The 14,065-nt window shown below is 34.1% G+C and overlaps 4 protein-coding genes and 3 pseudogenes across 7 annotated transcripts, besides 1 other annotated feature; 5 read left to right on the forward strand and 2 right to left on the reverse strand.

The window, feature by feature from the left end:
- Positions 1–5,982: part of a mobile genetic element that runs on past the window's edge.
- TVAGG3_0590050 lies at positions 656–1,214 on the forward strand (annotated as a pseudogene). The gene has a single exon. A coding segment is annotated over exon 1 (559 nt).
- On the reverse strand, positions 1,337–1,857 carry TVAGG3_0590060 (annotated as a pseudogene). The gene has a single exon. A coding segment is annotated over exon 1 (521 nt).
- Positions 2,250–2,489, reverse strand: TVAGG3_0590070 (uncharacterized protein; the record flags this gene model as incomplete). The annotated part of the gene is made up of 1 exon (XM_051239458.1): positions 2,250–2,489. A coding segment is annotated over one exon (240 nt), but the record flags the coding sequence as incomplete, so codon positions are not given.
- Positions 4,597–5,033, forward strand: TVAGG3_0590080 (annotated as a pseudogene). Its single transcript has one exon. A coding segment is annotated over exon 1 (437 nt).
- TVAGG3_0590090 (uncharacterized protein) lies at positions 5,085–5,321 on the forward strand (the record flags this gene model as incomplete). The annotated part of the gene is made up of 1 exon (XM_001307678.2): positions 5,085–5,321. One exon carries the CDS (start codon positions 5,085–5,087, stop codon positions 5,319–5,321), a length of 237 nt encoding a protein of 78 aa, XP_001307679.2.
- A 2,004-nt stretch (positions 5,983–7,986) lies between the features above and the next one.
- Positions 7,987–9,277, forward strand: TVAGG3_0590100 (uncharacterized protein; the record flags this gene model as incomplete). The annotated part of the gene is made up of 1 exon (XM_001306852.1): positions 8,332–9,165. The coding sequence occupies one exon, from the start codon at positions 8,332–8,334 to the stop codon at positions 9,163–9,165; it is 834 nt and encodes a 277-aa protein (XP_001306853.1).
- Positions 9,278–9,530: 253 nt separating this feature from the next.
- Positions 9,531–13,692, forward strand: TVAGG3_0590110 (DNA polymerase alpha catalytic subunit family; the record flags this gene model as incomplete). The annotated part of the gene is made up of 1 exon (XM_001306851.1): positions 9,531–13,667. The coding sequence occupies one exon, from the start codon at positions 9,531–9,533 to the stop codon at positions 13,665–13,667; it is 4,137 nt and encodes a 1,378-aa protein (XP_001306852.1).
- Between the last annotated feature and the right edge of the window lie 373 nt (positions 13,693–14,065).

Raw genomic sequence — 14,065 nt, forward strand, 5'->3', positions numbered from 1 at the left:
ATACTTTAGAAGAATTCCAAAGGTTATGAAGAAAGAAATGTTAAGCACAGAGTATCTCATGAGACATTTATTCGATGACGACCAAAAGGAACCCATTGGTGAAAAGTTTATGTCCGGCTTCTTTGTTCTCATTAAGATAACAGAGATTGGCATACATAGACACTTTCCTTTAATAGTTTGTGACCCTTGAACTAAATCCAGAACTTAACGTTCCCAGAAGTTCAAACACTTGCTGTCTCATGTATGTTGACCATATAACATTACAGGACCTTATAAAATATCAAGGTGTCAAATGTGAAGTGTTGCAAGGATACTATTACGATGGAAACAGAGATATTAGAATAAGAGATGAAGTAAAGAAGTTGTTTGAGTTAAGGTTAAAGTATAAGAAAGAAGGAAATCCTTTGCAAGAAAATATAAAGCTCATTCTGAACAGTATTTATGGCAAAACTATTCTATCTCCTATTGAGTCAAAAATAACCATAGTAAATGACAAAGATGCTATAAGATATGCCATCAGAAACTACAACCATATAGTGAAGTTCGAAGGTTTGGATGGTTCAGATAAAACTATTTTCAAGCTAACGAAAAGCATTTGCAGACACTTTAACTTCTGTCCACTTGGTGTAACATTCTGTCTATGTCGAAGAGAATAATGTGTGAAGTATTCTGTACTGCTGAAGATATGGGACTTCAAATATTTTACCAGGACTGTGATAGCATGCATATTTTCAATGAAGACATACCAAAGCTTGCAGCAGAGTTTAAGAAGAGATACGGTAGAGAACTTATAGGAAAGAACCTTGGTCAATTTCATAGCGACTTTGCAGAAATAACACCTGGAAAACAAAGTTTAGCTTATAAAAGTATTTTCTGTGGAAAGAAGACCTACATAGACTTACTCACTAACGATTTAAATGAAGTTGCATTTCACTGCAGAATGAAAGGCGTGAAGCAAGATGTTATTGCTTTAACCGCTAATGAAATGTTTCCTGAAGCTATACAATGCTATTACAATGAAGATAAGAACATTCACATACCTGTTGGAACATATGACAAGACTCTGAGTTCAGTTTAATGAAACTTTACAAAGCACTTCATGATGGTCAAGAGATTGCATTCGACTTATGTAAGTCATGTCAACCTTGCTTTGCTGAAAAGTTCAACTTTTCAATAACGACTAAAACAAGCTTATTCGTAAGTTGAAGTTCTGAGGTCATGGGCTTCGCCCTTGCCGCTAGCGGCTTATTTTTGTCAGCAATGAGGTCATGAATGAGGTCATTTATTTTTGTCAGCAATGAGGTCATTCGTGATAAAAATAAAGCTAGCGTAGATTTTACAATACTGCGATGGTAGAGTTTAAGAGTTGTGCTTCAATGTAGAGACAGTCCTTATGGTCTGGAGGCAAGAACACTGGACATTTATGGTCATGAGTGGAGAACATGTCTATCCAAAACTCACGATTGAAGCCAGTTAATTTATAGTATTTAGGGTTAGGAAGTGGTGAAGTTCTTTGTATGACCAATGAACTCATTTTCAACGCCTTTGGCTATATTAGAGTAAAGTATTGCTTGCTTTCTATCCCAAATGCCAGGTGTTACAATCTTTGAAAATTCATTTTTCCTCGGAAGCATTGCATCATAATTGAAAACATTCTTAAAATCATCACTTGGTTCGGAGATTTGAAATCTTATACGTAATGGATTTTCTTTCTTTTTAGCGACTTCATTGAATGGTAGAATACAATGAATTGACAGTCATGTGTTCCATCTTCATTTTCATTAAATTCATAATGAAAGTCTATAAGTTGTGGCTGACTACCTTCTTCCTTCATTGTGCAAGAAACTCACGTAAAGGCTGTAAAGTTTGTACTTCAATGTTGAACTTTTTCTCGAACATCTCATTAAATGAAATCATACATTGCAACAATGTTGTATCGTCTTTTAAGTATTTGTATATGTGAATGTTTTGGGCGCTTAAAGACTGTTCGTCATTTTCTATCTCGACTTGAAGTATAAAGTCAACCTTTCTGAAAGCACGTGTTATATACATAGATGTTATGCCAATGTACTTCTCTTCATTTATGTTCACAATCCAGTCTGTTGGAAACTTAAACGTTACTCTGTTCCCCTTTATTTTGACGTCAGGGTTTTCACTACTGAACGCAACAGTTAAAGGTATTTGTCTATACATTTAATTCGGATAAAAATAAACCATTTACTTTCTTTTGCTTCAGCTTCTTTAGCTTTTTGTTCTTCCTTTGCTTTTGCTTCTTCTCTAGCTTTTTTCGCCAGCAAACGTGGGTTCTTCTGTCTTCCAGCAGCTAATGCAGCTAGTTGTTTTTCACTAAGTTTTCTCTTTGGTCTCTCTGGCTTTTGTTCTTGTTTTTGTTCCTTCAGTTCGGATAAAATTTGCTCGCGAATTTCTTTCTTCAATGCTTCAACATCTATGACACCTTGGGTCTTGTCCGTAGGGCTTGTCTGAGTCATTTGACTGCAGATAAAAAAACTAAATTAAAACTTTAACCGATGTAAAATGAGCTTGTCAAAATCAGAGCGAGAGTCTATTATATTAAATGACGCAAGAGGAATACAACATCCTTTCTATTACGTAAGTCAGAGTAAAGATGGTAAAATATACGTAAGAAAAGAAAGGTTCCATTAGCGAATGCAGAAAGCGACAACATTAAGGTGTATGGCAAGGGTGAAGTCCACGAAGCCCATATAAACCTTCTGTTCAAACTGAAAAGTCAATAGAACAAGAAGAAAAGAAGCCAGATGTACTTTCAATAACGAACCAAGAGCTTATTGCAAAGTTTGTGAATTTCATTGAAAAACAAACCGAGTCAAAGAACCCTGACCCGCCAGTGAAAGAAGTTGAGACAAAAGAGAATGTACAGTTCATTGAAAATGTCAAGAAACAACTTCCACCACGAATGCCAAGAAGAAGAGTGAGAATAATGAAGTAAATAGATATTTTTATCTGAAGTAAATACATGCAGAACGAACACTAAACGAATTTACTCCAGCAGAGCATATTCATCAGATTCGCTCATATTTCGATATCATAGACAATGCAGTTCAAATTGGTGACACTAATAGAAAATATTCTGACGCAAAGATTCCATCACAACCTGGAACTGCTAAAGATAACACATGGGTAACATTCAATCTCTCACCTCCTGGTGAAAATATTGTGGACCTTTACAATACATTCATTACGTATAAAATGGAAGGTCAATTTATTGCAGATAAAGAAATTGTTCAGGTTCCAATAAAACAAACCCACCAGGATTTTGGATTGGTTTCGATGACGCTTTCTATGCAGTTGCTGGATATCAAATCCTTGCAAATGGTCGTATCGTATATTCTCAAGACAACGCAAGAGAAGAAGCATATATAACTTCAAACTCACAAACTACCGAACAAATAAAGAAAGTAGATGTTTTCTCAAAGACTCGACATGAAGATGTATGGAGTCATTCGGGAACATGCAGAACAGGACAAATTGTTAGTGGTCCAATTACAGCAGGAAAATCATTTGATTTTTAAGCTTCGTTTAAGAATTCCTGTTAGAAGATTCCTTCCATTAGAAGCTATTCGATTTATTCCAGCTTTTGCAGGAAACATTCAGCTTAAAGTAAAGTTCAGTAGCGACGCCTTACAATGCACATCTATATCTGTAAATGATATCATTGCTTTCAATCCAACTCTTAAAGTTGCATTTGCTTCAGATTCAAATCCACCGACAAATAAATTTGTTCCATGGAATGAACCATTCACTATGATAACGAAGGCAGTAGAAGCTAGTGGAACAGTTACTATTACAACTGTAAACCAGCAACTATTTCGAACAAAGATGGATTTTAATGAATGTTTCATTCATCCAAAGTCATTCTCTTTAGACCCTAACATTTATACAGAACTTGTAGAACATTATACAAACGAGGCTTTATGTTTTCCTGTTAAAGTTATGGATTGGATTCCTATGGACGGTTCATTCTCAAAGAATACAGATAGTTCAAGTGCAACATTTACAGCAGCTTATACGCCTATTAATGTTAAAAGTATTTGGGCACTATTTAGAAAGAAAGACAACTATTATGTTAATTTTGAGAACCCTAAGTTTATATCTTCAGCTTTCCATGGGAGCTTATGGAAATATACCTGCAGAACCTGAAAAATCATATGGACCTGTATTTTATGAAATGGTTGCGAACGCCTGCAATACAAACAATGATATGATTGGATTTAATGAAGATGTTATGAGGTCATTGGTGGATGATGGTAGTGTGGAACATAAATGGGATAGCTATGACAACACACATTTCTTATGTGGTTTTCCAACAGAAGTGGACTTTTGCTTCCAGCAAGGTCAAACATCTACTGCTCCAATAACATACAAATTGTCTGTTAAAGGACCTATTGAACTAGCAACTGAAAATATACAAAGCCACTTATTGGATTTATGAGGGATTGTTGCTTTGCCATTCAGGTGCGTGCTAATGGAATCCCAATAATAAGATTAGATGACTATAACTTAGCCACAGACGACAGTGAGGAATAAAGGATGAACATTTATTTTTAAAGCTTATAAATGAGTTCTTCTCAAGCTCTCGCGAACCTTCACCATCTATGAAACAAACTTTACCAAACGATTATGGAGCACCTATTGAATATTTCTTACGAGCTGCACAATGGCAAAGAGCAGTTTCACCAAGGTTAGGTGTTCCACCAGCTCCTGTCAAAAATAGCATTTGGTCAAGTCCTTATATAAGATATGGTCTCCCACTAGGTTTGCTAGCTACAGCAGGAGCAGTTATGATGTTGAAAAGAAATAAAGCAAATGTTGTAAATAATACTGAAGTAGCTGAAGTTAAACAAACTCCAACACCTTCACAAGCAAAACCTTCAATGACTCCTGAACCTATGGAAGTACAAACTCCTGTTCAAAAGTCAACTCCTAAACCGACTCCAACATTTAAACCAGAACCCACGCCTCAAATAAATCGTAAAACTCCTGCGTTTCCTTACTGAAAAAATAACGTTATTTTTATTTAATATTAAAATTTTTATTTGATTGAAATGACGACTAAAGTCACTGAAGCAATGAAACAAAAGTTTTTGGTAGAATACATTAAATCAGGAGCGGTTCCAGAAGGTTTTTACGTTCATACTATGAAGGATGGTAGAGTTCAGTTTAGAAAGATAAAGCAACCATTAGATAGAGAAGGTATATTAAGGAAGATTAAACTTCATGAGGACAACATTGCTGAACTTAAGAAGAAGTTAGAAGAGTTGGAGAAAGGAAGAGAGTTATAAAGTAATGAATTCAAGTGGGTGAAAAAAGAGGTGAAAAAAGAGGTGAGATGTCACCTCTTCACCTAAATTTATTTTTGTGCTATGTTTTCATACGTGTGAGGGTGGTGATATCATTAATTTTAAGTTTATTTTTTATTTTATTTTGGATGTAAATGACAGAACAAAAGCAACTCATTCGAATTCCACAGTATAACAAACATACATTTAAACATTTATTCTTCCTTCCTGAGCATAACATGTTCTTTCAAATACATCCGAGACCAGTTGACTTTTCATTGACTGTGTATAAAGATAGAAATAGTTATATCATTAAACCATACGATGACGAAGGTAAGTTATGTAAATTGTACGTTAAGAAGTTAGAGAAAGTTTATGGCTTCAAGTATGACTACAATAGGGTTAACACTGATGATGAAGATATTGAGGAAAATTTATGAGAACATTAGTGAAGTTGTTAGTGAGAACGATAGTGAGAACGTTTATTTTTACATTAGTGAGTTCGTTAGTGAAGTGGTTGGCGGCTTTGTAAATATTTAAGGTTAAGTTAGTTTTTGCGTTCGTGTTGTAAAATATACGTTAACGGTTTTGTAAAGTGTCAAATTCACAAGTATTGGGTAAAGTGGAACGCAGTGCCACCATACCCAAGATAACCATACTAACTTCTGTGTACTTCTCTATAAGATACATCAATTTGTTGTAATTTCAAACGTTTCCATTGTTTTGTTTGACCACAGGGAAAGGCCCAGTGGTCATGTATCACAGCAAGAGCTTTGATTTGGTCGTAGGGATTGACCCTACGACCTTTCTTGCCTTTAGGCAATGGGATATTCTGGAAGCTAAATTGATTTTGTAAAAAAGATTTTGAAACATCTAAATATTTGAAATCATTTGATTGAAGGGTTGGGGCGATGGGAACATGGGTGCAAGCTTCTTCCCATGTCATTTTACCTTCTTCAATCTGATTGGAAATACCAATTAGGTAAATTCGATCGACATACCCTTTGTAAGGATTCATTCTAATGAAGTACGTTAACAATCAAAATATTCTATAAGTGTCTAGTATGGAATTCAAAAGAATAAAGAAAATGGTAACGTAAATAAACGTATTATGAAATAATTTATAATTAAAATGAAAAAAAGAAAAAATAATAAGTAAAGTGACTGGAAATGAAAATTAAAATCAGTGTACAGTTTTATTTTTTCTCGCTGTGAAACGTATTCGGTCATTTTTTTAAAAATTAATTTTTTGTTAGAGATAAGAGCTAAAACTCGGTAAACAACTTCTTTATGTCTAGAAAATTCTATCTTGCCTTTTATTTTTTTCTCGCTGTGAAACGTATTCGGTCATTTTTTTAAAAATTAATTTTTTGTTAGAGATAAGAGCTAAAACTCGGTAAACAACTTCTTTATGTCTAGAAAATTCTATCTTGCCTTTTATTTTTTTCTCGCTGTGAAACGTATTCGGTCATTTTTTTAAAAATTAATTTTTTGTTAGAGATAAGAGCTAAAACTCGGTAAACAACTTCTTTATGTCTAGAAAATTCTATCTTGCCTTTTATTTTTTTCTCGCTGTGAAACGTATTCGGTCATTTTTTTAAAAATTAATTTTTTGTTAGAGATAAGAGCTAAAACTCGGTAAACAACTTCTTTATGTCTAGAAAATAATTATTTGAATTTATTCAATTTTGTGAATTTTCCTTCAAAAATCAAGTTTAAATATCTTATTTGCCATATAATTATAAATACAATGAAACATATTCGAAATTGAAAAGAATGACTTTTTCTGTTCTTTCAATCATTCAATTTGAATTTTGCAATATTGGATTTCTCATTAAATAGCTATTAAAAACAACAAGCAATTTAACTTACTTTCAAATTTATTTGTGTTATATTCAATCTTCTCAAAACTTATAATTTTCGGCTATAGCATGATTATATGCTATATAATATAATAAACCTATAATAGTATCATTCTTTCAATTATTTGAAGAGAAAACCGAAAAAATCTATTTTCGGTCTATAACATTTGCAATTCAAAATTGAAAGAAAAAAAATTGTTTGCCAATATCTAAAATAGAATCATATAGTTCCATCACAGAGTATTGATGGAAAAAATATCAAAATTTGATGGATAATTTATTTTGGAATTCTTTGGTTAAAAAAAGTGTCATTTATGCAAACATGGACTTTATCAAAACTTATCTCTCATCGCGACAATATGGGTAGTTGTTGCCTAGATATTCATCAGATTTTTAAGCCATTACTCGACATGTTCCTTCAAGTTGGCGAAAGTTACGATTTTGATCCAGAAAAGATCAAAGTTGATAATTACAATTCTGTAGTCACACTTCCTCCTCAATTAGATTTAAAACGCAAAAGACAGAAATATAAAACTTTCATTCAACTTTTCGATAGTATCGATCAAAATTTATACCCAGATTTTGTAAATTTATGCAGCAAATATCAAACAGCACCGACAGATGATCTCAAACAGCAGATTAAGGAAAAGTATAAAACAGTATTCATGCTTGAAAGTTATGAAGCAATAGGTAGATTTGCAGGTCCCATAGAATCCAAGGCCAAATGAGAATAAGAGAAGCAATAGAATCTAGACGAAGTTTACTTCTAATTGTGATAACTATAAAAGAATATATTTTGGGCATGCCGTTTATCTAACACAGATAAGCCCATCTGATCTAATAATAATTGATAGTAAGATCTTTTCGAAGCCTTATATTTTAAATGCTTGAAAATTCTTACTGCCACGTTCGATATTATGTCTATATTATTAATATCTAAATCATGTCTTTGTTTATTATCGTTCGAATGCTTCAATTTCAACAATGAGGTTTTTTTTTATTGTTGTTTCGCTCGGAAATAATCATTTGAAAAATATTGTGGGGAAAAAATATTCATCTGTGTATTTATTGTATCTGCTTAAAATTTAGCCTTTTATATTTTGTATCGATTTTATACTATCATCCCAACTTTTTTTTGCCAATTCAATTGAATGTTTAGCGAAAAAGCCCCTTTCGGCATTCCCAATCTTTATAATGCATCCCTTCGATCCGAGTTGAGGAAAATTGCTGCAGGAAAAACATTTATTGTAACACCAGACGAAAATAGAAAAATTTTAGATACAGTAGTTTCTGTTCGTGATTCATACATCGTTGTCGCTACAATTTTGATGTTAATTGATGAAAATGCATCACATTCTCTACCTGTTTTTAAACTTCTTGTCATTTTAATGAATGGCTTGCATCAAAACAGATATGAATTCGTCGAAGCAGCAAAAACATTTTCTAAAGAAATTCGATCCATTTTGTTCTTAAACTTTGGAGATCCAGCAGATATTTATCGTGAACAAATACATTACATGATACAAGCTATATATCACCATATTGTTTACTCAACTAAACTCCCCACAGTAGAATCATGTACTAAAGCTTCTCAGCTTCCTGAACCGCCAAAATCACCTCAATCTTCTAAGGATGGAGTTGTAGCACCAAAAGAACCTGAAGAAGAAGATGATGAAGAACTTTCATTCGATCTTAAGTCAATGTCTAATGATAGATCACTCAAGAACTCATTTAATCCGTTTTCAAGTACTCATGATTTAATTTCATTCGGACAGCCACAGCAAAACATAACGCAAGATCCATTTGTTCCTCCACCAGAAATAATTCCCGAAAAAAATATCGATCAAGTCCTTATAAGCTCTATCAAAGTCCAAGAAGAAGAAAAACCAACAGAAGGGCTGAAGAATCCTAGAGATTTATATCTTGTGACCGAATTCCAACTTGAAAAGAGACCTCAGTACGATGATACTATTGAGAGTTACTAAAAATATTACTTATGTTTGCAGAATTGATTAAATTTTGTTTTCTGAATAAAATTTTTAGATAAATTCAGCAATAACAATACTTATATTACTATAAAATTACTCAGGATTGAAAATACTAAGACACAATTTACCTAGATTTCTGATAAATAAGACCGATATGATGCTAAACTTATTATTGTTCGAAACAAATGTGACTTTCGTAACGAATATTCATTAGAAGAATTTTGAAACATGGGTGAAGAATACATTGCATTTCTAACATAAAAGGAATCAGATAAAGATATCTATACCTTATTTCTTGGCTACTATATCAAGTGACAATTTTTTGAGAAACAAAAATGACGTTTAGAAAATAACAAAAAAACATGAGTAGGCGTTCATCTCGTCAGAAAGATGAGAAGAGTGCCGTTCAAGAGTTAATGGAAAAAGAAGCATCATTGAGCTCATCATCTTCAGACGATGAAGGAGATGAAGGCTCATATGATAGCTTATCTGACGATGGTTTCATTGCTGATGGTACATACGAAGACGAATTCAAAGTTAACAAACCAAAACAGCCAAAGAAACCAGAACAACCACTTGAAGAGGGTCAAAAATCAATTACAGATCTTTTAGGAAAAACAAAGAAAAAATCTACTCCAAAATCAAGCAAAAATACAGATATTGCCGATAAGTTATTCCAAGAGTTCATGACTACAACATCTACAACAGCATCTAAGCCATCAAAATCTACATCTTCTTCTAGTGATAAAAAGAAATCAATTTCGGAAGGATTTGCAGCTAAATTATCTGCAAAAAGCAAAGAACAAGCTATTAAGCAAGAAAAGGAAGCTGCAGCTGCCGAAGTTAAAAAACAAAAAGTTGAATCTCAGAAAACAGAACCAAAAACAGTTTCAGTCGAAAAAGTTAAGCGTGGACCAAAGACAGAACCACGCGACAGGAAACCTGTTATCAAACCTGCAGAACCAGTCAATATTCCTGATGTTCAAGAAGAAGATCCATTACCTGAAATTGCAGAGACACCAATTACAAGTAAAATGCAAACAGAGTCATTCCATAATGAAAATTTCCAGATGTATTTATTCAATATTGTTGAAGATACAGGAAAATTATATCTTTTCGGAAAAGCTTTCGCTAAATCAAAGAAGATGGTAACTGTTTGCGTAGTTATCTCAAATCCACGTCGTATCATTCATTTTCTTCCAACTTTCAACGAAATTGATGACTGCAAATCTGAAATCCAAAGTTTGCATCAAAAGGCAATTGTATATCCAGAATATTTGAAATATGCATTTGGTGATTCTGATATTTCACAAATGTCTCAATGGATTACTGCCGAATTACCAGGTAATTACGACATTTCAAAGATTCCTATGATAGGAAAGCATTACAACAAAGTCTTTGGCTGGAGTTCCTCACTTACAGAATGCTTCATCATGCGTTACAAGATCATGGGACCTTGCTGGATTAAATTCAAGAAACGGGTTGAAAATCCACAAAATTTGGTTTCAATTGTTTCTCAATTAAACTTCGAACTTTCTGATGAATTCAAGAAAGACGAGCCAGAGATTGAGATCCTTGATAAGACCGACATCCCAGAATTCAACCTCGCATGCATCTCAGTCAAAACAGAATACGACAACACGAAGAAAGAACACGTAATCAGAATGATTTCTTTGAGAGTTTTCGCAAAATGTGCCATTACAAAGTTATCATCAAATGATTGCCACAAAGCAACTTATTACTGGATGCTTGGCAACATTAAGAATTCAGAGCTCCCAGGAACACCTTTCAACAACGAGAAAGACATGTTGGAAAGGTTCATCACCGATATCCAAAACTCTGACATTGATTTGATTTTGTCATTCGGATTTAATACATTTGATGGCCAAATCATTGCTCAGAGATTGATCCAGCTCAAAGTCAAGGACTGGTACAGAATTGGAAGACTGAAAAGATCATTCCCAAGAGATAACATCACTAAGTTCTCCAAGAACACATTACTTATTCTTAGTGGTCGTTTGCCAGTTGATATCAGAGTTTCTGCTGATGAATTCTTGCATTCAAAGGCAAATGATTTCGCTTCTGTTATTCAACAGGAATTAGGTATATTAGTTCCTGATTTGGAGACATCCAATTTCTCCCAGTTGATCTTCAACATTCCGATGCTCAAGAAGTACGTAATTGCTAATGAAAACAACACTGCTTACATCATTAATTTGACACGTAAAATCCATATCGTTCCTTTGACTTTACAAATTTCTCAATTGTCAGGTGCATTGTGGTCGAGAGTTTTGCTTGGAAAGGCATCCCCAAGATCAGAAGCATTGCTTGCTCACGAGTTCATCAACAGAGGCTACGTTATTCCTGATAAATCACAAGTCAAAGTTTCTGGAAAGAGAGAAGATGCACAATATAAAGGTGGCCACGTTTTGGATCCGAAAAGAGGTTTCCACGAGAATTACGTAACAGTTCTCGATTACAACTCTCTTTATCCATCAATTATCAGACAGTATAACATCTGTTTCACAACAAGAATGGTTGCAAATCCAAACCAAAACAGTGCTGTCCTTCCAAAGATCATGGCTGAATTATTGAACAAGAGAAGTGAAGTCAAGAAAGACATGAAAGAAAAAGGAGATGCACAGTTCCAAGTTACTCAACAGATTGAAGAACTGGAGAACAAGATCAAGGCTGGAGAAGATTCAGTTGGAAACAAGAATCATCTTGAAGCTCTCAAGAAGAAATTGGACAATTTAGATACAGAATTAAGATCATTGAACATCAAACAGTTGGCCGTCAAGATTTTGGCAAACTCAATGTACGGTTACTTAGGTTACAAAGGATCTCGATTCCCTGCTACTAAATTGGCTGAAGAAATTACAAAGAAAGGTAGAGAAGCTCTTCAAGCTGTTATTGACATTGTCGAGCATTTCCAGTACGAAGATTCCAACCAATTCTCAATTGTTTATGGTGATACAGACTCTGTCATGGTTGATTGCATGACAAGAGATGAAACAAGAGCAAGAAATGTTGCCATGGGAATTTGCCAAGCAGTCGAACTTCATTTCAAGAAGCAGCGCAAGAATGGCGATGCTGTCATGAAATTAGGTTTAGATCACTTGTTCAAGAAGATGCTTTTGGTTTCTAAGAAGAAATACGCAGCTTTGGATCAACTTCCAAATGGAAATCTCAACTTAGAACTCAAAGGTTTGGATATGGTCAGAAGAGATTGGTGCTTCTTAACACGCTATCTTTCATATTTTGTCATTTCCACATTCATGTTTGGTGAAAACTCGGATGATTCCATCGAAAAGATCTTAAACGAAATGGAAAGAGTTGCCGCGATGTTAAGAAACAACGGAGAACTTCCTGATGACCAGAAATCAGAAGTTGAATACGAAACTTCTAATGACATGAAAGTTCTCATGAAAGCTGAAAGAAAAGTCAGATTACAATCTGTTATTCCACAGTTTTTGATCATCACAAAGATGCTTACGAACAGATTAGAAACATACAAAGACAACTCTCCACACGCAGCTGTCGCCAGATACATGCAAGACAAGATGAAGAAAGAGATTTCTCCTGGATCAACAATCGAATACATCATTGCAAAAGACAACTTCACACCACGTGAAGAACTTGAAGGATCTGAGCCAATGTCTGAAAGGACACAAGCAAGAACAAACATTGCTTCTAAGGCTGTCTACAAAGATCTCATCAAGGAAGTTAGTGATGCTGATATCGAATGGTACATCACAAACCAGATCTTCAATCCAGTCTGGAGATTGTGCGAACCATTCGGTGGAATGGAGAAAGGAATGCTTGCAAAGGCTCTTGGCGTTAAATATTCTGCTCCATCTGTTATTTCATATGACAATGAATATCAGACAAATGTTGTCATTCCTCACAACGCGGAATTGACTTTCGCATGCCCATACTGTGAGAATAGAATCACAGCATCTCCATTCCCATCCAAATATCTCAAATGCCCACATTGCAATGAACAAATTGATTGGCATTTGGCAGCGAATTTGTTGTTGCAATCTCTCAGGAAATTTGTGATTGATAACAATCCAAATCACATGGAATCTAAAGGTTTCATGGAAGCTGAATTCGAATCAGTACAATTACCTTTGTCTACTTTGTCATTGCAAAGCACAAAGACTCCTCTCAAGCTCAAGTTGAGCCCTGGAGAAATGTTCAACACTCTTCGCTACTTCGCAAACATTTTTGCTCCAAGAAAAGATGTTTCTGAAGACGATTCTTTGTATGAAGAATTCAGAGTCTACATGGAATCTCATTGCAGAAGGTTCTTGAATGACCATGGATTCTCTCATATCAACTTCTCACTCTTCCTAGGTCCAGCAAACGCTATCCAAACCGTCCAAACAACAAATGATAAAGAAAACGAAGAAGGAAATGAAGCTCAAAATGAAGAAGGCGAAGATGATGAACAAGATTCTGTTGCCAATACTGATGAAGAGAACGATGAGATATAAAACTATACGATTTTATAGAAGTAATATTATAATGTAAATTTTAATAAAAATATTGAAAATAATTTAAAATTTTCTGTCTCTTTTTTCGCGAAAAAGAACATAAAAAGATCATAATTGCTCTTAAATATATACTCCTATAATTTCTAAGAGTAAAATGCATGATTATCTTCGATAATTTTTGAATTTGAGATTAATTAACTATAATTTAATAAGAAATGCTAATAATTCAGAGGAACTCTTTATTCTATGTTATATCAAATCAATTGAATAACGAATAAGATTTCTCAAATTTCAACTCCTGGTTAATCTTCATTAAATTTCAGACTTCAAAACGTAACGGGTAGATCCGAGGGTATTCAGAGGAGATTTTTCAACTTGATAGGAAATTTTATTGTTTT

Source organism: Trichomonas vaginalis, chromosome II, assembly GCF_026262505.1.
Source record: "Trichomonas vaginalis G3 chromosome II, whole genome shotgun sequence".
Taxonomy (NCBI): Eukaryota; Parabasalia; order Trichomonadida; family Trichomonadidae; genus Trichomonas; species Trichomonas vaginalis.